Genomic DNA, 27,968 nt, shown 5'->3' with positions numbered 1-27,968 from the left:
GATATGAATACATATATGGTTTCACGTTTTAATTATCCGTATTCAAATAGTAGCTATATACCAATATATTTAATAAATATTACGAACAAATTAAGTTATTAACTATTATAATTAGATAAATATTATGAACTTTAGTATTTTTTAATAATATTTTAATATATATTTTTAATAAGTATTTGATCTGATCCATATATATGTCTAATATTCAATCCGTATTCATATTTGTATTTAGAAAATTAGAAAGGAATATGAATATGATTTTGCTGCTATCCCTCCGTTTCACCCTTACTGTAAACTGTTAAGTTTTACTCAGGCTGATAAAATGGAAATAATCAGGATTAATTTTTCACAATTGACCGTTTGGTTCAAATTTCAAACGGACATAACCGACAGTTCCGTAATGGAGGCAATAAATGTTTGATCCTGGAACGCCTCAATTCTTCAATCTGACGTGGCACACCGCTATTTGATAGATAAGGCCGAATTGAATCACCTAAAGTAACTCGAAATTTGATTTTGATTGGGATCTCAGATCTGCTTTGGCACGAATTTTAAGATAACCTATGCGTTCCACTTCAGGCCAAATTAGGATCACACGGTCGTTGTCTAAGCTTAAAATTTGAGTTACTTCGGAGATTTTGTACTCGATAAGATCACACTGGTATAGATTTAACACCACTGGATCCCAACAAATCAAACGACCAGTCTCGTCTCTCTCTCTCTTCCCTCTTCCCTCTCCCCCCTCTAACCCCCGTGTAAAAAACCCTAATCAACCTTTCTTTGCTTGTGAATAACCGAATCGGAAAAAACAAACAAAAAATCTCAAATTTGAAGATTCAGTGCGTCGCAAACAAGCTAGAAGGCAGGACGGCGAGCCTCTTCCGATTTGAGGGTTCTTTCGCCTAAAACGCGGCCAGTCGGTTTGGAAAATCGCTCCTTAGTTGGATCGTATCGGGGGTTGCCGAGTGATTTTCCAAACCATTGTAGCAACAATCGAACTATTCCGCCTAATTTAAGGTAAGGTATTTCACAATCAAACAGTAGCAGGGTTGGGGTTTTGGGGGTGGGGGAGGGGGAGCGCTCCCCAAGTTAAGTGAAATTGAATGCATGCTTGAAAAGCTGAACAACCTCAATTGGAAAGTGACAGTAGAGTAAATATTGTTTATGATAAATAAGGCCTATTTTTGGGATGAAAATTTTAAACAGCCAAATCTTGTTCAAACCATAGTATCTTATACTGTATCTAGATCATAAGCTGTTACCTCTATTGTAGTACAAGATAAATAACAGTGTATTGCAGAAAATAAAAACACTTTGGTTTTTGATTTTGTTGTTATAATCAATCAGGCTTCATTTTCTTCAGTTCTGATTTTATGCGTATCTGGAGTGTACTGGATGCTATGTACAATAACTTACCAATCTAAATGTTCTTATATTATGTGTGTCAGGAGTATACTGGATGCTATTTTCAATAACTTTCCAATCTAAATGTTCTTATATTATGTGTGTCAGGAGTATGCTGGATGCTATTTAAACATGCAAACCAGGAGAAAATCTGTTAGGGAAAGTACTAGCAACAATACGAGGTTTACACGAAATAATGTCTCACGAGAAAGTTCCATTAGTAATCCTAGATCTCCTAGGGCTTCCAAAATGACTACTACCTTGTCTGAGAAGAAAGTTGCTGATTTGATTACTTCTTCAGCCAAGAAGCAGAAATCAGGTAATGTAGTATGCTGTGTACTTATTGCTGAATTTGTTGAAGTACCATAAATATCAATAAATATGGGTTTTGTCGTATGGCTAATGTTACATAAATATAAAATTTGTAATAGTATGAAATTTTTAATTTTCGGTAAAGTAATTGAGAAGTTGAAAATATAATTAAGCTGTCTTCTTCTTTGTAGGTCTGTAGTTTTGTCTTTTTTATTGCTGCCCATCTACCTAAAATGTGATTTTGATAGTGCTGGTTAAACTCCATTAATTCTTAGTAAAGCTTTATTTTAATTCATATAATTTCAAACATCACACCATAAAAAGAATGGAATAATTTCATGCATGCCCCTTCAAAATTGGAAATGTCATGTGCACTCCTGGAATAAAGTAAGGCATATCTCGTATATCCATCTTGGTGATATCATTGTACTCAATTTCAATAAAATATGCTGATATATACCTACTTATTAGGCCAATTTTGCACAGAGATAGGGGTAGGGATTTGCATTTGCCCGTTTAAATTTTATACTAAAACAAAAGGCAGTGATGAAGGAGAGGTTACATAGGCCTGAAGTAAGTATGTGTCCTATTTCTTCTGTGAGGCATGCATTGCATCTTTTGTTTTGCTGTTGGTGCATATCTTATTTTTGCTTTTCAGGGCATCATGTTGCTCTTAAAAATGGACTAAAAGTACTAAGTACACATTATATATTAAGTTTCTGGAACATGCAGGTAGAGTACTTTCGAAGAAAAATGGTCAAGAAAAAGAAGGGAAAAATTTATGCACCAGATTGGGTACAGCAGGATGCGCTCCTGTTGGAGTTTGTACCTCTAAGCCTACTTCTGTTGACCTTAAGGTCAGTTTTCTCATTTACTCGTATTGTTTTATGGTGTCAAACTACACCAGTGTAATACTGTACTAAGGTTTCAATAGTAACCTGTTTCTCACAACATATTTCAAAATATACAAAACAAAATTTGCATGCACTAATTTGGTGATACATAGCCGATTGCTTGATAAGCTAGCCGACTCAGGTCAACCTTCTTGAATTCCTTTCTGAATCTGTGAGACTAGACTAACAGCGAAATGCTGGTCAGAGTAGAATCTGAGTAAGGATCCAACTCAACTTGATTGCCGGTAATTCAGATTGGATGGTTTAGGTCACACAGAGGAATAAAAATTTTAACAGGGTATTGTGAGTTGGATAAGGGGAGAACATTTTTTCAGTAATCAACTGAATATGACACGGGTTAAGAGTTATCCCCTTGCCTACATTAAAAAAATTCCCTTTGGATTATCAAAACTTCGGTTTTTTGCAATATAGCAGAATTCTGAGGAGATATCAGCTGATTGCAACCGGGAGGCCTTATTTTCCCCATCTTTTCACCATCACAAGGAAAGTGAAGATATTTGCCATGAGAAAGGTAACTTCTTCGGTGTTAAGTTTAATTGCACCATCTGCTGTGCAGTCAAATTATATTCCTCTGCAATTTTTTTTAACAGACTTGCAAATAGACGAGAAGATGGAAGAAGTGAAACAGGATAGCAATGAACAATGCACGGTTTCTGATGTGGTGATGTCCCATGCTGAGGAGGATGATTTTAGTGGCCTTGGTAACCTTTCAAGTGAAGTTTCGGCCATATATTTGGCCATGCAACAGAATAACAGCAAACTGGAGTGTGTAGATGAGCAGAGTCAGGATTCAATCTCTTCTGACGAGTGTGGTGTGGAGGCTGAGGAAGCAGAGGAATATGATGACTTTGATCCTTATGTGTTCATAAAGGACCTGCCCGATTTGTCTTTGGTTGTTCCAAGGTTTCGGCCCGTGCTATTACCAAAACAGACCAGAAGCTGCCCGTTAACTACTCTTGTACTTGACTTAGATGGTAAGTATACATTCCCTACTTCAGTGTTGGTGCACTGGCAGGTATATGAGTGAGGCTATGGTACTATCCATAGCACATAATGTTCCGTACTATGGATCAATATCTCCATTTTCAAAGTCCAAACAATTGATCTGAACTGTTCAACATGATCTCCATATAAAAATGTACTCGCAGATCAAATTTTACAGTTTTTAGAATTTTTTTATCAATATATTAGATAGAGGTAGAGAATCATTTGATCTAAAAATTATAGGCCATTCAAAAATTGCAATTTTCTACCTATCTAAAGGTAGTAAAAAAATTCTAAAAAATGTAAAATTAGACCTGCAAGTACATTTTCATATGGAGATCATGTTGAACGGTTCAGATCGACTATTTTGACTTTGGAAACAAAAATATTGATCCATAGAATGGACCCATCTGCACTATGCACAGTACCATAGCCTCACTCCAGGTGTAATGCCACTCCAGGTATAATGCCTGTTGTTGGTAATGCTTGGTAGAAACTTGTTAGGTGCACAGGAAAAGCCATCTCCTAATGAAATTATGTATAATGAGTTCAAAATGGCTTGATAAGTTCATTTTTATATTGCATGCATGCCTTTAATTTTTTTGTTATTTTATCTGTCAGAGACCTTGGTACATTCCACGCTCGAGCCGTGCCCAGATGCAGATTTCTCCTTCCTAGTGAACTTCAACCTGAAAGAGCACACAATTTACGTGAAATGCCGGCCGTACCTGCGTGACTTCCTAGAGAGAGTTGCATCTCTTTTCGAGACGATTATATTCACTGCTAGCCAGAGCATTTATGCCGAGCAGTTATTAAATGTGCTGGACCCAAAAAGGAAGCTGTTTAGACACAGGGTGTATAGGGATTCCTGTGTTTTTGTGGAAGGGAATTATTTGAAGGATCTGTCAGTGCTTGGGCGGGATCTTTCTCATGTTATTATTGTTGATAATTCACCTCAGGTTGCACATTGCTTTTACACTGATATGGTTATTTTATTTTCACCTGATGGTCTAATATTATTGATTTTTTATTTTAGTTTTTAGTATATATCAACTAGGCCAGAACTGGAATTCTTTATTAGTATTATATCTTAGTTTCAAATTGCTTGGAATCTCCTATAATACCCAGAAAAACAATTTTTAAACATGGCCAAACGGACAGTCTTACCCTCACTATCATTAATGAAAAGAGAGCAAGTAATTGGTCGTGCTCACTCAAGTTAGAAAATTTCTGATGACTTGTGTTTTTTGTGCACAAGTTCCACCACTAAATTGGAATGTTCTCTTGTCTGGTTCAGATAGCCTAGGATTTGGGTTTCAGGACCATCTATTTTGAGGTTACTTGGATTCAGATCATTTATTGTGTCGATTGAATGAGTTCTGAATTCTACTCAGTTTGGTTTTAGGTAGGGGTTTGAGTTCATGTTGATGCAAGTTGAGTTGGATTTTACCAGCTATATTTTTTATTTTCATGTGAAATGATTTACAGTGCATTTCTTTTATCAGGCATTTGGGTTCCAGATAGACAATGGTGTGCCGATTGAAAGCTGGTTTGATGACCCCAATGATAGAGAGCTTCTCTCTCTATTGCCATTTTTAGAGAGCTTAGCTGGGGTACAAGATGTGCGGCCACTCATTGCTCAAAAATTCAATTTACGTGGGAAGGTGGCAGCTGCAACCTCTCTCTCTATTGACTTCAGGTCCATGATCCAAGGACGAACAATGTAATGATCTATTAGTCTGATGACCTGTTCTATTACTTTGCCTTGTTGTCTTTATTGTCTACAAGGAAACTGCAGTAGAACAAGTCTTGGTAGAAATAATTAGGTGGTCTAGCAGCCTCCCCCTTAGTAGGGTTAGATTTTCCGTGGTGTACTGCTTGCTCTTGTTGTATATCTGTTAGACTAGAGAATTTGGGGGGGGGGGGGGGTTAGTGGTTGTATACACTATAAATTTTTATAGAAAATTCCATGCATATTATTGCATATTGCAGATTTGTTGAATTACACAATTTTCATACCTGTGGTATTTGCGTGAAAACCCTGTTGGCTTTTCCTGCTCAAGTTGGGGCCAAGTGAGAGGATATACATATGGAACTCGTATTACTGGTGCTTTTGAATGCAGCAATTGGGGAATATATATGGCTTGCGTTTTTCAAAAGTGAAAACAGAATTACTGGTGCTTTTGAATGCAGCAATTGTGATGTCTGTTGGCGCAGATACTGTATAAAGCTGCAGCACAATTACTTTAATCGCGGAGTTCTTTGGTTAAATATACTAAAGCTTGTATATATATATATTTTTTTTTTCCAATAATGTGGTTATTTCTATATGCACTAACAGAAAAAAGTGCACAATCAATTCGAATGGTAGAAAAAATAGCAAGCCTACATTTGTGCTGAGTTTTTCATTCGGGTTCCGTTAGTGTATACAGAGAGAGCATAAAAATATATATATATATAAAATAATAATAAAATTTTTTTTAAGTGTTTCACGACTCAGATCACAGAAAACTGGGACCTTGTAGTAACAACAGCCAAGGAAATTGGGAATAACAGGAACCTGTTATTCCGATCTCAACCATTCAATTTTTTCATGTGTGAATCTCAGCGAAGTAATTCATGCACGAATCTCAACAGCTAGGGATCAGAATAACAGATTCATGTTATTCCCAAGTAGGGTTGTACAAAAAGTTTGTAGTTTGTGATTCAATTTGAGTTTGATTCGGAAAAAGTTTGTAATTAATTTGATTGGAAATTAGTTTGTTATGAAATAAATCAAACTAGTTCGGTTCGAATCTTATTCAAACACAAACTCAAACTGGGTATTGTTCGTTTGATGAATCTCAAATAATGCAACTAATGGCTTAAACCATCAATCTTTAATACTGCCGGAACCAAACTTATATCAGAGTTCAAAATTGTTAATATAATGGCAACTTATAATAGGAAAATATTTCAGCAGCGTAACAAATTAACAATGAAAATAAGTTTCATTTGACTAGGTTCATGCCGTCATTTTAATCAATCCAGCAGCATAAAAGTTAAGTGAATTTTGGGCTGACTCATAATTCATCAATGAAAATACGTGAAAGTAAAAGGCAAAAAGAAACCGTGTGAATTTTGTTCCACGTGAAAAAACTAATGCATAAACTACCGGTGGCTGCCAAAAAAATACGTAATTCGTGATTCGGTTGACTTCAATTTGATTAGAAGAAAAATCACAATTAATTCATTCAATTGAAGTTTGTTTTGAAACAAATCAAATCAGTTCAGTTTAAATTTTATTCAAACTCAAACTTAAACTGGAGTAAGTTTGATTTGGTTCGATTCGTTTGCAGCCCTATTCCCAAGGAATAACAACATATTTATTTCCAGGAATAATACCTGGACCATACAGAACATGTACGGTACGGTACTCCATAAACACCAATTAGTTTCCGAATGGATTCACGAGAAACATTAATGTAAATTGAAGAATAATACCAAACACACTAATGATCACATTGTGAAATTCAGCGTCAATAATTCTGCCCATTTGTTTTACTTGAAAAGTTCGACTATTTAAATTTGCACATATATGTAAGTCGGTTTGAGTTCAGCTGGCCTCTAGCCAACAATTGATCGAACAGGTCAACTTTCAAGTGCCTCTCGGGTAGAAATGGCATCTGCCTTCCGGACCCGCCCTCTCTCCTCCTCATGCTTACCCTTCCAATGCGGCTGACGCGGCCTTGCAATCTTCCCAAAATTATCGTCAAAATAGGTGTTACTGAGGAAATTAGTAGTGGGTGGTGGATTTGGTTTATTGGTGATTCTGTCGAGTTGAGAATTGGATTCTGGGAACACTTGGCAGACAAGGGAGGCCTAACGGGGATGGGAACAGGGATATGGAAGCTGATGGTGAAAATGAAGAGCCAAGAGATAACAGATCCGTGTCCTCTCAGAGTAATTGAAACGGACGCCCCAGATTTACTCTCAGCCAGACCTTGCTCGGGATGACAGAGGGGGCAGTATAATTTGTGCTTTGATTCGTGCCAAGTTAAAAAGGACAATTTTGGATCATCCGATTCAATTGTACTCAGTCCGCCAGTCTGGTAACCTGAGAGGATGTGAATTCAGAGATGACCATGACAGTTTCTGTATGCAAAACTATGACATAACTATATACGATACTAACGCTAGTTGAGACTTGAGAGGCATATATTAACTATGTTTCTCATCTCTTGCTTGTTCCCCTCCAGTGCATTCATCATTTTACAAGAAATAATTCACAACTCCAAGAGTAATTGTCTAATTCCTATATAACATACTACATAAATTTTCCAAGTTCATCAGTTCTGCTATTATGTTTCAAGGAACTCATGGCTCAAAAAAAAAGGCAACGAAGGAAAAATGATGAGCTAAGATATACACACAGAATTTCAGTAAGACCTTCACAGAAAAGTATCCACAAAATTTATAAACATGTAAAAGTAATGCAGACCAACTGACAAAACGAAGACAAAATTTTGAAAGTATCAGAACATATTTTTTTTATCAGCGAAGAGAACACAGTAACTCTCAGGCAAACTTGGGGTAATTAATTAAAACCGAACAAAATAATGTAAGGAGAAGTCTAGGCCAGCACTCGAGCTTGGAATGAAGCCCGTGACTTTTAGTCCAGCCCATTTCCACATGTAAACGAGAAGTTTACATCGTAAGATTTTTATGTAGAAGAGGTTGCAACAGTAGCAATGCCACACTCTGGGAAGGGATAAGCGCCATCTTCAAATTTTTACCCAAAGAGTAAAAGCATCCTTTTATAGCACTAACATGCCAATTCCATTACCAGCACAAAATGTTGAAGAGACCATATAAAAATAAAAAGGTGACCAATAATACATTAGTTATAAAAAAACTGCATAAACAAAATGACTAATCTCATGTGATCATAATTTGAAAGAAAAAAAGAAATAAAAAGAAGGAAATTGTGCCTATCAACCTGATGTGGCCATTCTATTGCCTTCTCCACCAAACAAGAATAATCAAGAAAGTAGATCATCAAAGAATATTTCGAAGAGCACTATAGGTTACAACATCAGGCTTAAGACCTTTCGAAATCATGACATCTAGAAAATGCAATGCCTTCTCATGTTCACCCTTCTTGCACGCCCCATCTATAAGAGTGTTGTAGGTCACGACATCAGGCTCAAGACCTTTCAAAATCATGACATCTAGAAAATGCAATGCCTTCTCAAGTTACCCTTCTTGCACAGCCCATCTGTAAGTGTGTTACAAGTCACCACATTAGGCTGAAGACCTTTGGAAATCATGACATCTAGAAAATCCAATGCCTTCTCAAGTTCACCCTTCTTGCACAACCAATCTATAAGAGTGCTGTAGGTCACGACATCAGGCTCATGCCCTTTGGAAATCATGACATCTAGAAAATCCAATGCCTTTTCAATTTCACCCTTCTTGCACAGCCCATCTATAAGTGTGTTATAAGTCACCACATTAGGCTCATGCCCTTGCGAAATCATGACATCTAGAAAATTGAATGCCTTCTCAATTTCACCCTTCTTGCACAGCCCATCTATAAGAGTGCTATAGGTCACGACATCAGGCTCATGTCCTTGCGAAATCATGGCATCTAGAAAATCAAAGGCCTTTTCAATTTCACCCTTCTTGCACAGCCCATCTATAAGAGTGCTATAGGTCACGACATCAGGCTCATGCCCTTTGGAAATCACGGCATCTAAAAAATCCAATGCCTTCTCAATTTGACCGTTCTTGCACAGCCCATCTATAAGAGTGCTATAGGTGATAACATTAGGCTCATGCCCTTTGGAAACCATGACATCTAAAAAATCCAATGCCTTCTCAATTTCACCCTTCTTACACAGCCCATCTATAAGAGTGTTGAAGGTCACAACATCAGGCGCAAGCCCTTTGGAAACCATGGCATCTAGAAAATCTAATGTCTTCTCAATTTCACCTTTCTTGCACAGCCAATTTATAAGAGTGCTATAGGTCACGATATTAGGCTCAAGCCCTTTGGAAATCATGGCATCTAGAAAATCCAACGCCTTCTCAATTTGACCTTTTTTGCACACCCCATCTATAAGAGTGTTATAGGTCACGACATCAGGCTCATGTCCTTGCGAAACCATGACATCTAGAAAATCCAATGCCTTAACAATTTCACCGTTCTTGCATAGCCCATGTATAAGAATGTTATACGAGACTACATTGGGCATACAACCCAGCTTAGGCATTTTGTCGAGTACCACAATTGCGGCCTCACCAGTTCTTTTATCCATACAGAGGTGTTTGATTATTGGATTAAAGATCATGGGTTTATATCTGCGACCCTCTTTGAGAAACTGTCCGAGAAAACCAAACATTAGGCTGACCCGATTCGTTCGAGCACAGCAGTCCATCAAGATCGCATAGGTATGTTCATCAGGACCAAGTCCTTCAGCCTGGGTTAAGCGGGTGAATAGTAAAAATACAGTGGGGTAAGGGTTTCTTAAGGTTTTGGTGTAGGCGGCAAGGTGCTGATTTAATTGGTGGATGGATGTTGGAGGGTTTTTAGCAGCTAACAGTTGATCAAAAAGGTCAAGTGCCTCTTGGGGAGAAATGGCATCTGCTTTCCAGAGCTGCCTTCTCTCCCCCTTCTGCTGTTTACGCTTCCAATGCTGCTGACGTGGCGTCGCAATCTTCCCAAAATGATCGTCAAAATTGGTGTAGCTGGGGAAATTAGTAGTAGTGGGTGGTGGATTTGGTTTATTGGTGATTCTGTCGGGTTGAGATTTGGGTTCCGGGAATGCGTAGCAGACAAGGCAAAGGCCTCGGCGAGAAGTAAATGGGGATGGGGATGGGGATGGGGATGGGGAAGCTGATGGTGAAAGTGAAGAGGAGGCGGCAATAGATAAGGCACACGCCATTGATTGTTATTAATTTATTCTTATTTGATTTGGTTACAAACTTACAATCTCTCTGTCTGCCTCTTTCTAATATTTTATCTTACAAGGTTGAGCTTCTCTTCAAAGTAACAATATGCCGTTCTACGTTCAACTACTGAACCTTCAGAAGCAATTCAAGAAGCATGTATCCATCAAAGTAAAATATATCCATCTTTTGGCAAGATACTGTGTTCAAGAAGCATGTATCCGCTCTATACCAAATCGGCTCTTTTGATGGAATATCGGATGGGTATCTAGGCCCGGACTGTGAGGGAGTGTCGGAGAAGGCTAGAAAACTAACATTGCTGGTTGACTGTGAGCAGCAAGGGAGTCGCCCACTGTGAGGGAGAAAAAAATCTATCGAGGTAAAGTGTGAACGGATTAGGTTCAAGCGCTCAGGCTCAGCGATAAAAAGGAGAAATCAGGAAACGAACAAAACATGGAAAAAACTTTGTCATTTCGGCTAGTTGGGCTTTTGGGCTTACAATTAATATGAGCTATAATGAATTTGCTTTGATTGACAAATTTTCAGATTTCAAACTACAATATTTAAAATTAAATCAACTTGTTGTTATAGATTTCGTTCGTGACTGATGTGTCGTATGACGTGTCTTTAATTGACTAAAAATGACATGAAATATAGCGTGAATTAGACTTGACGGATCATCATGCGTCACAGTATAAAACGACACGTGATTGACTCATGACTCCAAGCGTAATTTGTCTAATACATCACGGTTGGGGAACATAACGTATAGACACGTGTGATAATATTTCTTAGATCATGATCTGACGATTTATATATATTAAAACTTACAAAAATGAAATAACAGGCTACATGATTGACTCGTAGTGCAATGGAACATGTGTTTGCTTTTTGAAATTCATTCATTTAATTATTTCAAAATGCGTGCAAATAAAAGTTTTGAAAAAAATTGCTTTGAGATTCGTTCCCGAAAAAATTGAACATTTGGATTCAGAAAAACAGAGATAACAGGGTTATTATTCATGAAAAGAGAATAGCAGTGGATTTCATTCTGTTGTGATGAGGCACAACACATCAACTGCAGCATGCGCCATGGCTAGTGTGCCAGGGAGATAATCAGAGATATTGACAGAGTTATTCTAGCTTCACGCAATACACAATTAATAAAGGTAAAAAAAAAAAATGTATATATGAGTGATATAAATAAAAAGGACGATTCAAATGCCTCTATTTTTTATATCTCCATCATATCTCTATTTTTAAGAACTTTAATAACTTAAAATTTAAAACTTAAAGGTCAAATTAATATTATTGCATATGATCAACATCATTTTATCTATGCATGTGTAAAAAATTGTGACATTTCAACTTTATTTGTCATCAAGAGCTTGTAAAAGTGTACTAATGTAAATAATTTATAGATGTTGATTTTTCAAATGATTAATTCACATGAAAATAAAATTGAAATGTGATATTTTTTATGAACACATTGAGAAAAATAACATAAATCACATTTAACAGTTTTATTTTGACATTTATAATTTAAATTTAAATTTATTAATATTTTAAAAATAGATATATAATGGAGACAAAAAAATAAAAAAATTTGAACACTCCTCGTAAAAAAATAAGAGGCTATTACAACCCCTCTCTGGTTACTTACACTTCTTTCGGAGATTTTTATTAATACCCTAAAAATCATTAATCATATTGAAACAACAAATCAAAATAGTCGAAGCAAAATTTATAATTTCCGTTGAGAATCTTAATGCTATGATAAGTAGACCAAGAAATTACTATTATGACACTCAACACTTAGTTTTGGTACCAATTTTTCTAGGCTAACGATTAAAGCCTTAATTAGATTATGGCATGGGTGACGGGTCAATGGACTTGACCCATATTGAGTAACGTTGGACCGTGTCATGAAAACAATTTGGGTATGTCATGTAAAATGGTATGGCCCAATTCGCCAATATGTAAAATGGTCTGGTTCAATTCACCAATTGTTTCTACAAAAGACTTTTGGAGCCCATATTCTCTTTTAATGATTGTTGACTCACTTGAGTCCACTGCTTTTACTGTCAAGAAATTGATAAAACATGTTTCAAAAAATTAGAAAACCTGCCTTTCTCTCCTATTCCTGGTCATTGTCTTGTCAAAATCACCAACACTTGTATGAGACATTAATATATCAACAAATGAATCTTAAATCTTAGACACAAAAAAGAAGATATATATCTTACGAAAATGACATAACAAGAACAACAAAATAAATCAACAAGGGAGAGAACCACACAATTAAGATTGAAATGGCGTGCACCAAACAAGCAAAGATAAACATGCAAGATATTGAAGATTCTCTGGAGAATTCACTTACCAGAAAGCTCCATGAATTGCCTGGACAGCCCCGAGAGAATAATCGCATCACCATTCCCCGGATACCGATTGATATTATCGAGAGCAATAACAATAGACTATACTATGAGCCTCGAACAGTTTCAATCGGTCCATATTATCATGGGAAGGAGAGGTACCGAGATACGGAGCAACACAAGATGCGGTATCTTCGGGATTTTCTTAGTCGGCATCAAGTCCGATTGGAAGTCCTTGTCAAAGAAATAAGAGCATTGGAGGCACGAGCAAGACAGTGCTACAGTGGATTTATTTGCCTCAATAGTGAACTGTTCATTGAGATGCTATTGCTTGATGGGTGTTTCATCCTTGAGGTATGCTCCAAGAAGTTAAACAAGGAGAATGATGCCTTGGTAGACATTAGTTGGATTAAAAATAGAATTGTGACCGATTTTTTGTTAATTGAAAACCAAATTCCTTTCTTTGTGATCCACAAGCTTTATAGTTTTAGTGTTAGCTACAGGGGCCTCTTATCTGAGAAAGAAAGTGGTGACCAAATTTTACTTATGCTTACTGATTTTGTTCAATGGAGAGCGCCGTTGTGGGTATGGCCCCGCCAGTTTGAAACACCGCAATGTGAAATCCATCATTTACTACACTTTTACCAAGAGTTTTATGTTCCTAAAAAAACCAAAGTTCAAAATAGTTCAGATGGGACTATGCAATCTTCAATAGCAAGACTGAAGTCTTTCTTCTGTGGTAAGGCAGATCAAGGGAGCCCGGTGTATATACTGCCAAGTGCCACCGATCTGAGGGAGGCAGGTGTCATATTTCGAAGGAAACAGTTGCCAGATAATATTCTAGATATCACGTTTAAAAATGGAATTTTTGAAATGCCAATGATCGGGACCGGCCTTGAAGAGAAGATCAGCATCCTGAACCTCATTGCTTGGAATTCAAAGATTGGTTTAGAACACCAAAAGCAATCCAACGATTCAAGCCACTTGTACCTGTACCCGCTTACGAGTTACATTATGTTGCTGGAGTCACTCTTAAGAACCAAGAATGATATTAAATTACTCAAAGCGCAAGACATCATTGAAAACAATGATCCGAGCGACGAACAATTGGCAAATTTCTTCAACCACCTGGGAGACTTGAATGTGATATGTGGGGAATTTTATTTTGCTGATTTGTTTAGTGACATAAAAGGATATTACGACCGTCGCTGGCACAGACACCGGGCGAAACTGAAGCGTGAGTACTTCCTGTTGGTATAGATTTTCAGAATATTCGGATAGTTAGAAATTAATTAAAATAAATCAAATTGAAATAGAGTTACCCGGATCGTGCGAAGCACTTTCCTTAAGCGTATTCTATCTCATCGTGCAAGATGGAACCGCAATCAAGATAATTCGGGGTTGTTGCTCCTTAGGCACGCCATGAAAGCAACTGACGATGACTCCGTAATATTCAACATAGATCAGAATTTCATAATTGAGATAAATGTAAAATGGTTGAATGGAAGAATAGAAGAATTATATCATTCTTGTTTTAGTTCGGATTCAAAACCCACAGCCTCTCAGAGATCAATGGATGAGAGAGATATATAGATCCATTGTTTGAGTGAGACTATGAATTAAAATAAGAAAAAGAAACGGATACAAAATATAAGGCTATTAAAAGAATATTAATGGATAATCAATCAAAGGTTAAACGGTGCTCAAGTGCCATTTAGGCTAATTATTATTCCTTTTATTATAAATCAATTCAAAGAGTAATTGACGGAAATGAAATTAATGGACATGAGATTTACAAATTTAACCCTCTATGATTTCAATATTACAAATAGAAATTTTAAGCAAAATTATTGAAAAGGAATTTTTAGTTTTTAGAACTCAAGTTCCAACACTTCCATAGCCCGTGGTCAGTCATCTCAGTAGTGGCAGCAACCATGCTTCTATTCCTTACCGGGATACAGGCTTTCTGTGCAATTTACCCTGTTGCATGCCATTAATCAGTCAATTTATCAGATCTGATTGTCAGTAAAATCTACTATGCCTTGTCTCTTTTCTTTATTTTTTTTTTTTTCTGATTTGAAGTTTATTTTGTAGTTGGTTAGGAGCTTTTTGTGATTAGTATAATCTTTTCTGATTGCCAGTAAAATGTACTATGCCTTGTATTTTCACAATGTAACACTCAGTATTTGGCAATTTTAACTGTGAACTGTTGAAACTTGAAACCTCTTCAGCGAATTTCTCTGTACGACTTGAAACCAAAACTGAGCAAGGAATGGCTACAAATATTAATTTTCCAACGCAAAACTGCCATTACAGTTTTCAAGAAAAAATAGGTCATGTTAATTCAAGCTTATTTGTCACCAATTCAAACTACCATAAGAGATGACACAGTGTTCGTGCGTGAGACAGAGAGAGCCGATCCCGTTCTCAGAAATTGGAGTTTGCGAGCCTACATCATTCCTGCATAGGGATTTTTGATTTTTCATTCAAGAGAAAAGTTTCGGTTAGAGAGGACAAGAGGGGGTGCACGAGGCAACAAGACGAAGCAAGAGACAGGATAAGCGACAGAGGGAGAGAATGGAGGGATAATGAAGCAGGTTACTTCAGATCCGCCGATCGTAACACGGATCCAACAGTACAAATTTCAAGCTCACGAAAGGATTTAGTGCTTTTAAGTTCACAGTACCGCTGCTCATATTTGGATAGCTTTATCTTCTTAAAAATAAACAAAAAGAAATAATAGTTCATCAATAGTTTTTTTATTTAAACAATGAGCTCATATATATATTTATTAGCAGATTGATAAATTAATTAAGGTATTTGTCATTGTTATTTTTTTTAAAAGGCTTAGTAGCCCGTTTCATTCAACTGAAACAAGGTATTTTTTTTTTATTTTTTTTATCAGATTAATAAAGTCTACATGGTCTTTGCTATAAAATAAATATGCAAAGTCATCCAATCCAAGTCTTCTTGACTGGATCGAGTTGCTTGGCAATAATTGCGTTGGTTCAGAAGGATTTTTCTTGGTTTTCTCCATCGATCCATGCAGCAATTTGTGACTTCCTCTATTGATCTATTGTCTTGTTGTGAAAGAGAGATCATTATTTTTGCCATAATATATGTATATAAATAATATATTTGCTTCAGTGTACTCCATAAGTTGTTGTGGTGTGAACTACCAAACGAATTAGGATTTAGAAGTGTTGAATTTAGATAACAAGTATAATGGAGGGTTCATCCGGTTCGTTAAATCCACTTGTAGAAACATTTTAAAGGTACACTATATATAGTCTATAGACAATCATATATTATTTCCCATTTGCTACATCCTCTTATAGGGTGGAGGATCCTCAAGAAATATATCTTTATTTAGGATGCGATATATATGATATATATCATGCATATAAGAAGATTTGTTCATCCTTTCTCGCTCAAACAAGCAATTTAAACAATTGTGGCGATCGGTATATACAAACATCTGAAAATTAACCAAAAAGTATTTAAATTGTACAAATTCCAATTAAATAATTATCTATATGTTTCCAAGAATAAGTATACACGTTTATAATTGTTTTGCAACACTTATGACTTGGTTAAAAAAATATTATCGATATTTGTCAAAGTCACGATATTATTAAAGAATTGTATACCTTGATTAAAAATTTGGAGAACAAATTTATACGTCTTCTATTACATATTAATTAAGCAATCCATCCGCAATTTGGCCTACTTCATTAGGAATTTTTGATAATATTGATAAATCTTGCCGAAATTTTTATTAGTATCCAAAATAATATTAAATTTTAGAAACTATCAAGATTTTCGCATGTTTTAGAAATCTTACCTATACATTTAATTTCTAAAAAGGCAAAAATGCGAAAACCTAGATAGTTTCTGAAATTTAATATATTTTTTTGGATATTAATAAAAATTTCAGTATCTTGTATAGGTAAGATTTTTTTTTCCCAGTTAACTTAACAGGTATGGGTATGCGTAAGATTTTTTTTTGTTAGCTTATCGGATAGGTACAGCTAATAAGAGCTATTTTGTACTTGTTATCTTATTGGGTAATTTATGATTATTAAGTTATATATGATATTCTTTATTTTTTATATAATTTTTTTATTTAGTAATTTACTATAATACTGATCAAACATTTTATATAGTTTTTAAATTAATAATTTATGACCGAATTGATTTATACAATATTTTATATTGTTCTATTTGAGTAATAATTTATATTTTTTAAATAATGGGAGAAAATTATAAAAATCGTAATTTTCATTTTATGATATTATGTACATAATGTATTTCATATATATTAATTTATTATATTTTTAGATTAAGTTATATAAGTTATTAATATATTTGATAATTATCTGTTATTTGTTTCTTTAACTATTATCTTATTAATATGTAAGTGTAGAATTTAGATAAGATTAAAACTTAATGGGTAAGAATAGAATATGTATAAGAGTAATTCTATGTGGATATATATGGGTACGAAAATGTCTCCACCTGTCAAATTAATTGACACCCTGCTTTTACTGTTGTTCCATTATGTTTTGCGTGGAATTAACACTGCATAATTGATGTGAAACTCTGCATTTTTCCGGTGAACTTACAAGTTACAACATTGTTAACTGTTTATAAAATCGGGGTGTGCGTTATAAAAATATTTAAAAACGTATTCAAATCTGCATCAATTTTTAAATTTGTAGAATGGGTAAGAGGGCGACCATCAATTGATATTACTTGGAATTTGCATAAACTTCTCTTTCTCTGGTAGTTGACCTTGAATTTTATATCAATTATGGTGTATATGTCTAATTTCCGAGAAGTTCCATTGAAGAATTCAAAGTTAGCGGTTAAGATGGATATAAATAATGGATGCGAAGAACATTGGCCACCATCAATTTTCAAGTATATCCGAGAAGAACAACATCCATTTTCCCCAAAGGCGACAGCTTAGCAAAACCACCATGAACAACTCCACTGACATTCGCGATATTGCAGATATAGAAATACTGAAACAAATAGTACACGAAGAGACCGAGCTGGACACAACCAAGACCATGCAAAAAGAAGAAAAAGAAGAAAAAGAAGTAACACCAGAACTTCCTCTGGAGCTTTCAATAAAGCGAAGGCTCAATGAGTTGCCTGAGAAAGATGACAAGACAGTGCCGCCGCTGACCATCTTTCGCATTCCAGCCCATATTCGCGAGAAAGACAAAATGTTTTATGAGCCACAAGTGGTATCAATTGGCCCTTTCTATCGGGGGAGGGAGAACTTGTGTGCCATGGAAGAACACAAATTTTACCTCCTCCGTGACTTCTTGGCTCGATACTGTGAGATCGACATCAAGGTGCTTGTAGAAGAAATGAGACTATTGGAAGACCAGGCACGACAATGTTATGCTGAAAGAATCAACCTCGATAGCAGTGAGTTTGTCGAGATGTTGCTACTTGACGGCTGTTTCATCTTGGAAAACGCCATCAAATGGTTTAACAACGAGCCTGACCGGCTAAAAAAAGTAAGATGGGCTACCGATAGTATTATTGCTGATTTATTCTTGGTAGAGAATCAAATCCCTTTCTTTGTTGTTATGAAGTTAATTAGCTTGATTCAAGCTGATGAGAAAAAAAGTACCGAGTTGCTTGAATTACTTGTGCAATATGTCAAATGCTATGGAGCAACAAGGTTCTTAGGTATTGTACCATTTGAAGTCGAGGTACAGTCTCTATTCGAGGCACGCCATTTGGTCCATTTGTGTTATCAACTTTTCGTGCCAAAGAGGTCATCATACCAGAGCAATCCAAAGCATGCTCCGGCAACTACAAGTAGACGGAGTCGACTATTTAGTTCCTTCAAATTGTGCATCTACCCACAACTGAACCAAGGGGATGTGAAACAAATGAATGAAGGACCAACATATGTATTGCCATGTGTAACTGAGCTCCTTCAGTTGGGCATAATTTTCAAGCCGAAGAAATCTCCCGCTGATTTGCTTGATATAACTTTTCAAAATGGAGTCGTAGAGATGGCGCCACTTTCCTTAGATCCTCACACTAAGATATTTTTCCTTAACATTGTTGCTTTCGAACAAAGCAATGTTGAGAATGAGTTTCTTCCATTTTCCAGCTATGTTGTGCTTATGGAGAACCTTGTCAAAACAAGCAAGGATGTCATAGCACTCCGCCAGTGCGACATTATGTATACATTCGATCCCAGTGAAGAAGAGGCTGCTCTTTTCTTCAATTATTCTGGCCGTATGGTTGGGCTAAACCTTAGCGAACATTATTTCACAAATTTGTTTCGAGAAATTAAGTGTTACTACGACGGTCGTCAGAGTAAGTTCAAGAACAAAACGCGAGCATAGTCGGATATTACATCAGACGGACCTGATCTGAATAATTACTTTTGCGTGGTGGTAGCAACTGGAAAACATTTTCAATCTTTTAATTATTAGTCTTTTATATGTAATAATATACTTTATCTTATCAACATCTCGTCTGGTGAGTTTGCGTGTTTTCTCTTCCTCATTATTTACTATTCCATTTTTTAGCAGTGTATTGCGTAAGATGTGATTTGTGAATTGTGATTGGTCGAAAGTGTGTACAATGTCTTCTCTATAAACTCTGTTAATAACAGAGGATCTTTGTCCGTGTATTATTTATAATTCATTAAATAAACCTCTGAACCTGCTGGCCAGACAGAGAACCGCTAACACTCTTTCTGGTGTTTAATTACTTTATCCATGGGCTCTGTATCACTGTATGGATCATCTATGTTGAAAACATTTTCATATCCGTATTTGTTATGATAACGAAATTTTTTTTTATTCTTATCCGTCTTTTTGAATACGGTACGGGTCGGGTAAACAGATAAAAAAATTCTATTGACATTTCGATTCGTGTTTTCGATAAAATATTTTTCAAAACAAGAAAAATAAAGAAAAAATAATAATAAATACAACTAATTTGTATTATAAAATTTAATAAAATACAAAACTTTATTATATCATGTACCATCTTCATATAAATATATATTTATATATACAATTTTATTTCAAAAATTATCTTATACGTACGGAAATAAGTAAGATAACGAGAAAAATTGTTATCCTTTTTCCGTATCCGATAAATTAAGAAAAAAAAATCTTATCTCTATCCGTATTTTTGGATACAATATATATGAGATAAACGGCTAAAAGGATTGCATTGACTCCCTGCTATTTCGTTGTGGTCGATCGGCTAGGCTCTTTTGTGTCAAAAACTCTCCTCTCTCTTTCCATTTTATAATAAAATTATCTGAAATAAATCTTGATCTTCAGTGTCAATAACTCTGCTGTGAAGTGTGTAACGAGCAAAAAACATAAAGCACTAGCGGGTTAATCAAGAGATAATTGTAATGTGAGGAAGCACAACGGCTTGCAACTGATGGATAGGTATGTGGTCTGTGCACGCTTGCATGGAGTCCATGCAGGTTTCAACGGACCACAACGCGTCACAATGTGGCATTATATGCGGAAGTGATGCAAATTTTATGAGCTCCGAATCCAATCTCAGGTTTTTCAATATGTTGATACGGAATGTAATCGAAGACACCACTTGTCCCAATCCCATGCATGTTCCCTGGAATGTAATCGAAGGCCCCACTTGATTAATTTTCCAATTATTAAATTTGATCCTTCTAATTCTAGTTAATAAATATATAAAGAATCCTGTTGATTAAGACAAAATGCTGCTCATTTTTACACAAATATTATATGAATTTAAAATTATAAAATGATTAAATGAATTGGCCGAACCGCCGAAGCAGTACGGATTTGACATCAAAGTAACAAACAGATTATTTGAAGAATAATAATAATAATTAAGGAGACAAATATGGACTTTTTTCGCCGGAATTTTTAAATATAGCATAATTCAAAAAATAATAAACCAAAACACCATTTTTCGGTCAAAATTATAAAAATGACATGGCCGAATCTAGGAAAAGCGGGCACCTTTTTGGTGACCGCATCTAGAGAAAGCGGCCAATATTTTGGGCCGCTTCTATGGGATGCGGGCACGACCGCTTCTAGGGGATGCGGCCACCCTGGCCGCTTCTACCGAATGCGGTCCAAACCGATTGACATTTCTATAAAATCTCATTTTCTGGAAAGAGAGTTCATTTCACGGGTCGTTTTCACCAAGCCTCTTCTTCTTCTCAGTTGAACTGTAAGTTTTTTCTTTTATCTTTTTTCAAATTTTTTTTTCAGTATTTGTAATTAATTTAGTTAATTTGTAATTTTAGGTTTTCTTATATACTCAGACCAAAATGGCTGTAATGGTATCAGTTACACTGGTGGTATCTAACAGGCCCTAATGGGGTTTATTATAGTATCGGGCCTGTTTCTGTAATACCGGTAATGCCGGGTACTGATTTGTTGGTTCTGAAATCAATTATTTCTCAAAACCTGGGATTAAATCAGGATCGATATGACCTTGATATTCAGGCCAAAATTAGCATGCCCACTGGTTCAAGACAAACCTGGTTCCAATTATTTTCTGTTCAGAATGATGGAGTCTGGCAGGTACTGTACAACCAGACCATTAGTTTTTCTGGGGGTAGATACAAGGTAATTGAACTCTATGTGGAGATTAACCGAGTCCAGCGTCCCAACCCTCTTGCGAGACTAATCCGGAGTACTACTTGGGGTAATACGTCAAGCTCCTCAAGTCCAGTGTCCCCTTTTCAGATTGACATGCCTGAGAGTAGTAATACCCCAGTTCAGGAGGGCCGACGATCTACTAGTCGGCCCTCCCGTTGATCCCAAACCCCTTTACAGATTGACATGCCTGAGAGTAGTCAAGCCCCAGTTCAAGAGGGCCGACGGTCTACTAGTCGACCCTCCCGTCGGTCCCAAACCCCTTTGCAGATTGACATGCCTGAGAGTAGTCAAGCCCCGGTTCAGGAGGGCCGACGGTCTACTAGTCGGCCCTCCCGTCGGTCCCGACCCCAACCTGACCAAATTGCTAGTACTAGTTGTACCGCTCATTGGGGCCAGCCTTGTGATCCGGATGAAACCGAGGAGACGGTAGATCCGGAAATACAAGAGGCAGAGGAAAATTGGGGGAATGTTGATCTTGCTTGCATGAGCGATCGAAGTGACCAGGAAGATATTGGGCCTGTGCTCGGGCAGCCCAAAAAATTCAAGGTTGATAAAGGGTTTCGGATAATGGGTCGCGGGGTTTAGCACCCGATTGCAGCTTTCAATGACCTATCAGGATTTCAGGAAGCAAATGTGGGGTTGTTTGGTAGACATGCAGAATTTGAGAATGAATTGTCAGAGGGGCAATGCTATAATTCAAAGGAGGAAATGAAAGCTGCAATTTACAAGTTTCACATTCTTTGTAATAAAGAGATTGAAAATACGCACAGCGACAAACAACGCCTTAGGTTCAAGTGCAGGGACCCCAGATGTGGTTGGTACATATTAGCAAGGGCCACTGATTTTGGTACACAATGGAAAGTATCCAGGTGCCCAACAAAACATGTTTGTCATGCGGATGTCACAAGAATAGATCATGCACAGCTGACGGCTGGTATGGTTGCCAATTGCATCACCGCGCACATGAGAAATGACGTGGATTTGAGTATCAATGCTGTCAGAATCGCGGTTGCTCAAACGTACAACGGTCAGGTACCTGCATACAACAAATTATGGCGTGGAAGGGAGTTGGCAATTGCCCGTCAATTTGGTAGTTGAGAGGGGTCATACGTGCTTATAGTCCCCTTGTTGGAGGCAATTAAGTGAAAAAACTCAGGTATTATATTATTTATTTTCTTTCAACAACATTGAAAACAAAAAATCTGGAACTTGTTAATTTGTTTTATTGACAGGTACATTGTTTGATGTGACCTCATATCCAACTGGTGAGCCTGGACCTTACAGGTACTTTTATAGGGCGGCTTGGGCATTTGAACCGTGCATAGAGGCTTTTCAACACCTGAGACTTGTCATCACTGTTGATTCATATTTCTTATGAGGCCGGTACAAAGGTAATAAAATTCGAAATTGATATGTCATTTTATTTATTCAAATGTAGTCGAAATTGATATGTCATTTTTTTAGTTACTTTTTTTTTTATGGTTTAATACAGGTAAAATGTTGATTGCAACCGGGTACGTGCAGAAAATCAGCTCCTTTCGTTGGCTTTTTCTTTGGTAGATACGAAGAATTTTGAAGACTGTGCATGGTTCATGCAATGGTTGAGGCGCAATGTAGTTCACTCCAGGTTTGTGTGTCATCGCTGACAGGGGCAAGGGAATAAAAAAGGTGTTTAGATAGGATAATCTGGGATGGAATGAGGAAGACGAGGATGAGTGCGTTCACCATCTTTGTGCTACTCATATAGCAGAAAACATGAAGAAGAATCATTGCAATGACTAAGCAATCAAGTACTTCAGGATATGTGTGGCGAAGAGGAAGATGATGAGATATGAGCAAGGAATGCAAGCAATGAGGGATGTATGTGACCGTGGTTTGAATTGGTTGGACGGTGTGGGTAAGTATCTGGATCAAGATGAGAATGAGTGTCCAAAACCATGGAAGATATTTCAAGCGCTGGATGGGGGGTTACCGTTGGGGAATTATGACTACAAACGGGTCTGAGTCGCTCAATAATGTCTCCAGGTCATCTCGTAGGTTGCTGGTAGCAGCAATAATTGAGGACACATTTTACAAATGTCAGCAATGGTTTGCTCAAAGGAGGACAAAAGTGCAATTTGAAGCAAGCCAGGGTCAACAATTCTCATGTCGTGTGCACAAGGTATTTTATTTTCATGAAATTATTTTATTTTCTTAATTGTAAATTATTCTATTTTCATTCAATTATTTAAATACATTAATATCATCAATTTTTTCGTAGTTGATTAACAAACGGTGTGGCAATCTATGACAACGCTCGGTGGATTTGGCAACTGGAACGAGTTTGAGGTAACATCCACACAAGAGAAAGTTAATGCATACATGTCTGATGCTTTTGGCCGGTTTATCAAGGCCAATTACAAATACACGGTGGTAATCACGGATGATAACACGGTTACATGCACATGCCAGAAGCCGTAATTAAACATAATACCGTGTTCTCATGTTCTGGCAGTGTGCCGTCTCCGAGGCATCGACCCTGGCATTCGTACATTACTACTACCACATCCAGACACTGATCAACACATGGATGGGTGAATGGCATGTGTATGACAATCAGTCTGATTGGCCGCAAAACGAAGGCCCAACCCTTGTTCCAAATGATAAAAATATTACTCTGGGTCGAAGGCGAGTCAATAGGATTCCGATGTGGCTTGATTTACTGCATAATAGAAGGAGAGGACATCAGGCTCGCCGAGATACACAAGAACAACAAAACAGAGCTGCTCGAGATGCACGAGGTAGTTAACTCATATTTTAAAATTAAATTGCAGTTTAAAAAAAAAAACTAATAATAACAATATATTTTTGTTTGTCAATTTTCAGGTTGAGAGAGAGGCAAGCAATATATTTTTATCTAGTAGTCAATTTTATGTTATGATTGTATTGCTTGTTTGTTGTAATAGTTTTAATAATTTTATTTAGTAGTACTTATATGGAATATTTATTTAGGCGTATCTTAATCTAATATTTCAAATAAAATTTCGGCTTCCAAATTAAACACCATACACAGCTATAACTACAAATATTGAAAACAAAAAATCAAAAAAAAAAAAAAATTAAATAGCCAGGGTGGCCGCATCCCCTAGAAGCGGCCGTGCCCGCACCCCATAGAAGCGGTCCAAAATATTGGCCACTTTCCCTAGATGCGGCCACCAAAAAGGTGCCCGCTTTTCCTAGATGCGGCCATGCTATTTTTATAATTTTGACCGAAAAATGATGTTTTGGTTTATTATTTTTTGGATTATGCTATATTTAAAAATTTCGGCTTTTTTCGGCCAGAACTGACTTAATGGGAGATATTACGTACAGTATATATTCTGACTTGGGCCCCCCAGATGCATTACATGTACCCAAAAATATTAATAGGACAGGCGGCCATACTTTTTCTCAAAAAATTAATATAATCTCATAATTAAATTTATTAAATTTTCTAACAAATAAACGCCAAATCCATTATAATTTTATTCCAGGGAGCCATCACTAGTACAAAACACCATATAACAGTTCTTGTAACTAACAGTCAGTGTATATCCTATGTGTCAAATTAGTAAACAAGTCAAACTTATCACCAACTATTCATTTCAAGCAAACAGTCGGTGAAAGTGGGCCAACTTTCACTGACTGTTAATTGCAAAAAGCATTGGTGATAAGTTAATTACATTCACCAAGTCAAGCAAGTGTACTCCAGTCTATAGTAATAAGTGAAGTATGAAGTCATCCAAGTCCACCAAGAATCTTCGAGTCAAGGCCGGGGATTGCTTGGCTATAATTGCGTTAGTTCAGAATGATTTTTCTACGGTTGTCCCCATCTAAGCAGCAATATAAGACTTCCTCTATTGATATATTGTCTTCTTGTGAAAAAGAGGTAGCATTATTCTTGTCATAACATGTGTATTATAGATAATTGCGTTAGAAGTGTTGAATTTAGATAGCCTAGTATAATGGATGGTTCATCCATGTACACTATAGAGAATCATATATTATTTCCCATTTGCTACACCCTCTACTGAAGGGACTATTACAAATTCTGTCTTATTCCAGTGAATTTTTAACATTATTAGTACTAATTAATTTTGGTTCGCAAATTAAAAATGACCACAATTAATCATCAAATGATATTATAAGTTATAACTTTGAATAATTAATTGGAAGATACTTCTCTTTTTTGAGGGTTTTTCCTTGAAGTTTTATTAATTGCATGTAGATGTCTAATTTCCTAGAAATTCCATTGAAGACTGACAGAGAGAGAAATAACGGATGCAAAGAATGACCACAATTAATAATCAAGTATATCTAAGAAAAACAAAACCCAATTTCCCCAAAGGAGAAAACTTCACCAAATCCACCATGAACAACCGCACTGACACCAGCGATATTGTAGATATAGAAACACTAAAACAAATAGTACACGAAGAGATTGAGGTGCAGACAACCAAGGCAACTTTCCTAGAACTTCCTCTGGAGTTTTCACTGAAGCAAAGCCTTGATGAGTTGCCCGAGAAAGACAATAAGATGGTGACCATCGTTCGCATTCCTGCCAATATACATGAGAGTGACAAAATGTTTTATGAGCCACAAGTGGTTTCAATCGGCCCTTTCTATCATGGGAAGGAGAACTTGCGTGCCATGGAAGAACAAAAAATATACCTCCTCCGTGACTTCTTGGATCGATACCGTGAAATCGACATCAAGGTGCTTGTAGAAGAAATGAGATTGTTGGAAGACCGAGCACGGCAATGTTATGCGGAGAGCATCAACCTCAATAGCTGTGAGTTTGTGGAGATGTTGCTACTTGACAGCTGCTTCATCTTGGAAAATGCCATCAAGTGGTTTAACAATGAGCCCGACCGTCTGAAAAATGTAAGATGGGGTACCGAAAGTATATTTGCTGATTTTATTTTGGTAGCGAATCAAATCCCTTTTTTTGTTGTTATGAAGTTAATTAGCTTGATTCAAGCTGATGAAAAAAAAAGTACCGAGTTGCTTGATTTACTTGTGCAATATGTCAAATGCTTTGGAGCAACTAGGTTCTTGGGTATTGTGCCATTCCAAGTCAAGGCACATTCTCTGTGCGAGACATGCAATTTAGTGCATTTGTGTTATCAACTTTTTGTGCCAAACTGGTTGTCATACCAGATCATTCCAGAGCATGCTCTGGCATCTTCAAGTAGACAGCGGCAATTTAGTTCCTTCAAATTATGCATCTACCCACAACTGAACCAAGGGGAACAAACGAACGAAGGAAAAATATATGTATTGCCATGTGCAACTGAGCTCCTTCAGTGGGGCATAATTTTCAAGCCAAAGAAACCTCCTGCTGATGTGCTTGACATAACTTTTCAACATGGAGTCATAGAGATGCCACCAATTTCCTTAGATACTCACACTAAGACAACTTTTCTTAACATTGTCGCTTTTGAACAAAGCAATGGTAAGAATGCGATTCTTCCATTTTCCAGCTATGTTGCCCTCATGGAGAACCTTGTCAAAACAAGCAAGGATGTCGAAGCACTCCGGCAGTCCGGCATTATATACACACTAAATCCAAGTGACGAAGAGGCTGCTCTTTTCTTCAACCACTCTGGACATTTGTCTGTGCTAGACTTCAGCAAACATTATTTCGCAAATTTGTTTCGAGAAATTAAGTGCTACTACAACAATCGCCAGAATAAGTTCAAGAACTGAATGCGAGTATCATCAGATATTATACAATGGATGGACCTGATCTGAATAATTACTAGTGCTTGCTGTCGCTACCGAAAGACCTGTTTTAATATCTTACTTATTAGTCATCTTTTATGTAATAATATATACACTTAATTTATCTTATCGACATCTCGTTTGGAAACAAGCAGTGTATTGCGTAATAGGTGATATGTGATTGGTCGAAAGTGTGTGTAGGATGTCTTCTCTATAATTACAGAGGATTGTTGTCCGTGTATTACTTACAATTCATAGAAAATCAATTAGAGATCAATCATATAATTTATATTGATGGCAAATTATTAGAAATCAATTAGAGATTGATAAGTATTTATTAGCAGATATAGCAAATCAATAAATCAATAAAATTATATCATAAATAAATAAAATTATCTTTTCTTTTAAATTTCCACATTGCCTCTAAAGTACCTGTTGGCCAGACAGAGGTTTGCTGCCACTCTGTCTCTCTGGTGTCTACTTCATTCATGGGCTTTGCATGGGTCATCTATGTGAAGGAAACATAATGTTGGGGGTTATTCTAGAAATGTGGAATACCGGTACACAGGTACCAACAACAAGAAACCCGCAAAAGACCCAATATACCGTATCGGCTTGTAGCTCTTTGATAATTCTAGCCCAAGTTCGTA

General features: G+C 36.6%; 4 protein-coding genes across 5 annotated transcripts; all 4 read left to right on the top strand.

Moving 5' to 3' along the window:
• The first annotated feature begins 680 nt into the window (after positions 1-680).
• On the top strand, positions 681-5,598 carry LOC144564185 (uncharacterized). Of its 2 annotated transcripts, none has more exons than XM_078313730.1 (7): positions 681-1,017; positions 1,513-1,723; positions 2,449-2,573; positions 3,042-3,141; positions 3,221-3,604; positions 4,236-4,573; positions 5,120-5,598. In XM_078313730.1, the coding sequence occupies exons 2-7, from the start codon at positions 1,537-1,539 to the stop codon at positions 5,339-5,341; spliced, it is 1,356 nt and encodes a 451-aa protein (XP_078169856.1). In that variant the 5' UTR covers positions 681-1,017; positions 1,513-1,536; the 3' UTR covers positions 5,342-5,598. The 2 variants fall into 2 exon arrangements, with proteins under 2 accessions (XP_078169856.1, XP_078169857.1); XM_078313731.1 differs by having other exon boundaries at positions 693-1,017; positions 3,045-3,141.
• Positions 5,599-12,744: 7,146 nt separating this feature from the next.
• On the top strand, positions 12,745-14,179 carry LOC144563880 (UPF0481 protein At3g47200-like). Its single transcript, XM_078313346.1, has one exon. The coding sequence runs from the start codon at positions 12,857-12,859 to the stop codon at positions 14,177-14,179; it is 1,323 nt and encodes a 440-aa protein (XP_078169472.1). The 5' UTR covers positions 12,745-12,856.
• Positions 14,180-17,805: 3,626 nt separating this feature from the next.
• LOC144563879 (UPF0481 protein At3g47200-like) lies at positions 17,806-19,299 on the top strand. The gene has a single exon (XM_078313344.1). It carries the CDS (start codon positions 17,806-17,808, stop codon positions 19,297-19,299), a length of 1,494 nt encoding a protein of 497 aa, XP_078169470.1.
• A 6,666-nt stretch (positions 19,300-25,965) lies between these two features.
• LOC144563878 (UPF0481 protein At3g47200-like) lies at positions 25,966-27,303 on the top strand. Its single transcript, XM_078313343.1, has one exon. The coding sequence runs from the start codon at positions 25,966-25,968 to the stop codon at positions 27,301-27,303; it is 1,338 nt and encodes a 445-aa protein (XP_078169469.1).
• Positions 27,304-27,968: the final 665 nt, after the last annotated feature.

The sequence above is a fragment of the Carex rostrata genome, chromosome 13 (genome assembly GCF_964058835.1).
Source record: "Carex rostrata chromosome 13, lpCarRost1.2, whole genome shotgun sequence".
NCBI lineage: Eukaryota > Viridiplantae > Streptophyta > Magnoliopsida > Poales > Cyperaceae > Carex > Carex rostrata.
The sequence above is the reverse complement of the archived record's forward strand: the minus strand, read 5'-3'. Positions and strand labels throughout refer to the sequence as shown.

Bases quoted from the DNA above. Each gene is read 5' to 3' on its own strand.
- LOC144564185 (XM_078313730.1), top strand. From the start codon at position 1,537: ATGCAAACCAGGAGAAAATCTGTTAGGGAAAGTACTAGCAACAATACG. The intron at 3,142-3,220 runs GTAACTTCTTCG...TTTTTTTAACAG, and splicing joins AGATATTTGCCATGAGAAAG to ACTTGCAAATAGACGAGAAG. The intron at 4,574-5,119 runs GTTGCACATTGC...TTCTTTTATCAG, and splicing joins TTGTTGATAATTCACCTCAG to GCATTTGGGTTCCAGATAGA.
- LOC144563880 (XM_078313346.1), top strand. From the start codon at position 12,857: ATGGCGTGCACCAAACAAGCAAAGATAAACATGCAAGATATTGAAGAT.
- LOC144563879 (XM_078313344.1), top strand. From the start codon at position 17,806: ATGGATGCGAAGAACATTGGCCACCATCAATTTTCAAGTATATCCGAG.
- LOC144563878 (XM_078313343.1), top strand. From the start codon at position 25,966: ATGAACAACCGCACTGACACCAGCGATATTGTAGATATAGAAACACTA.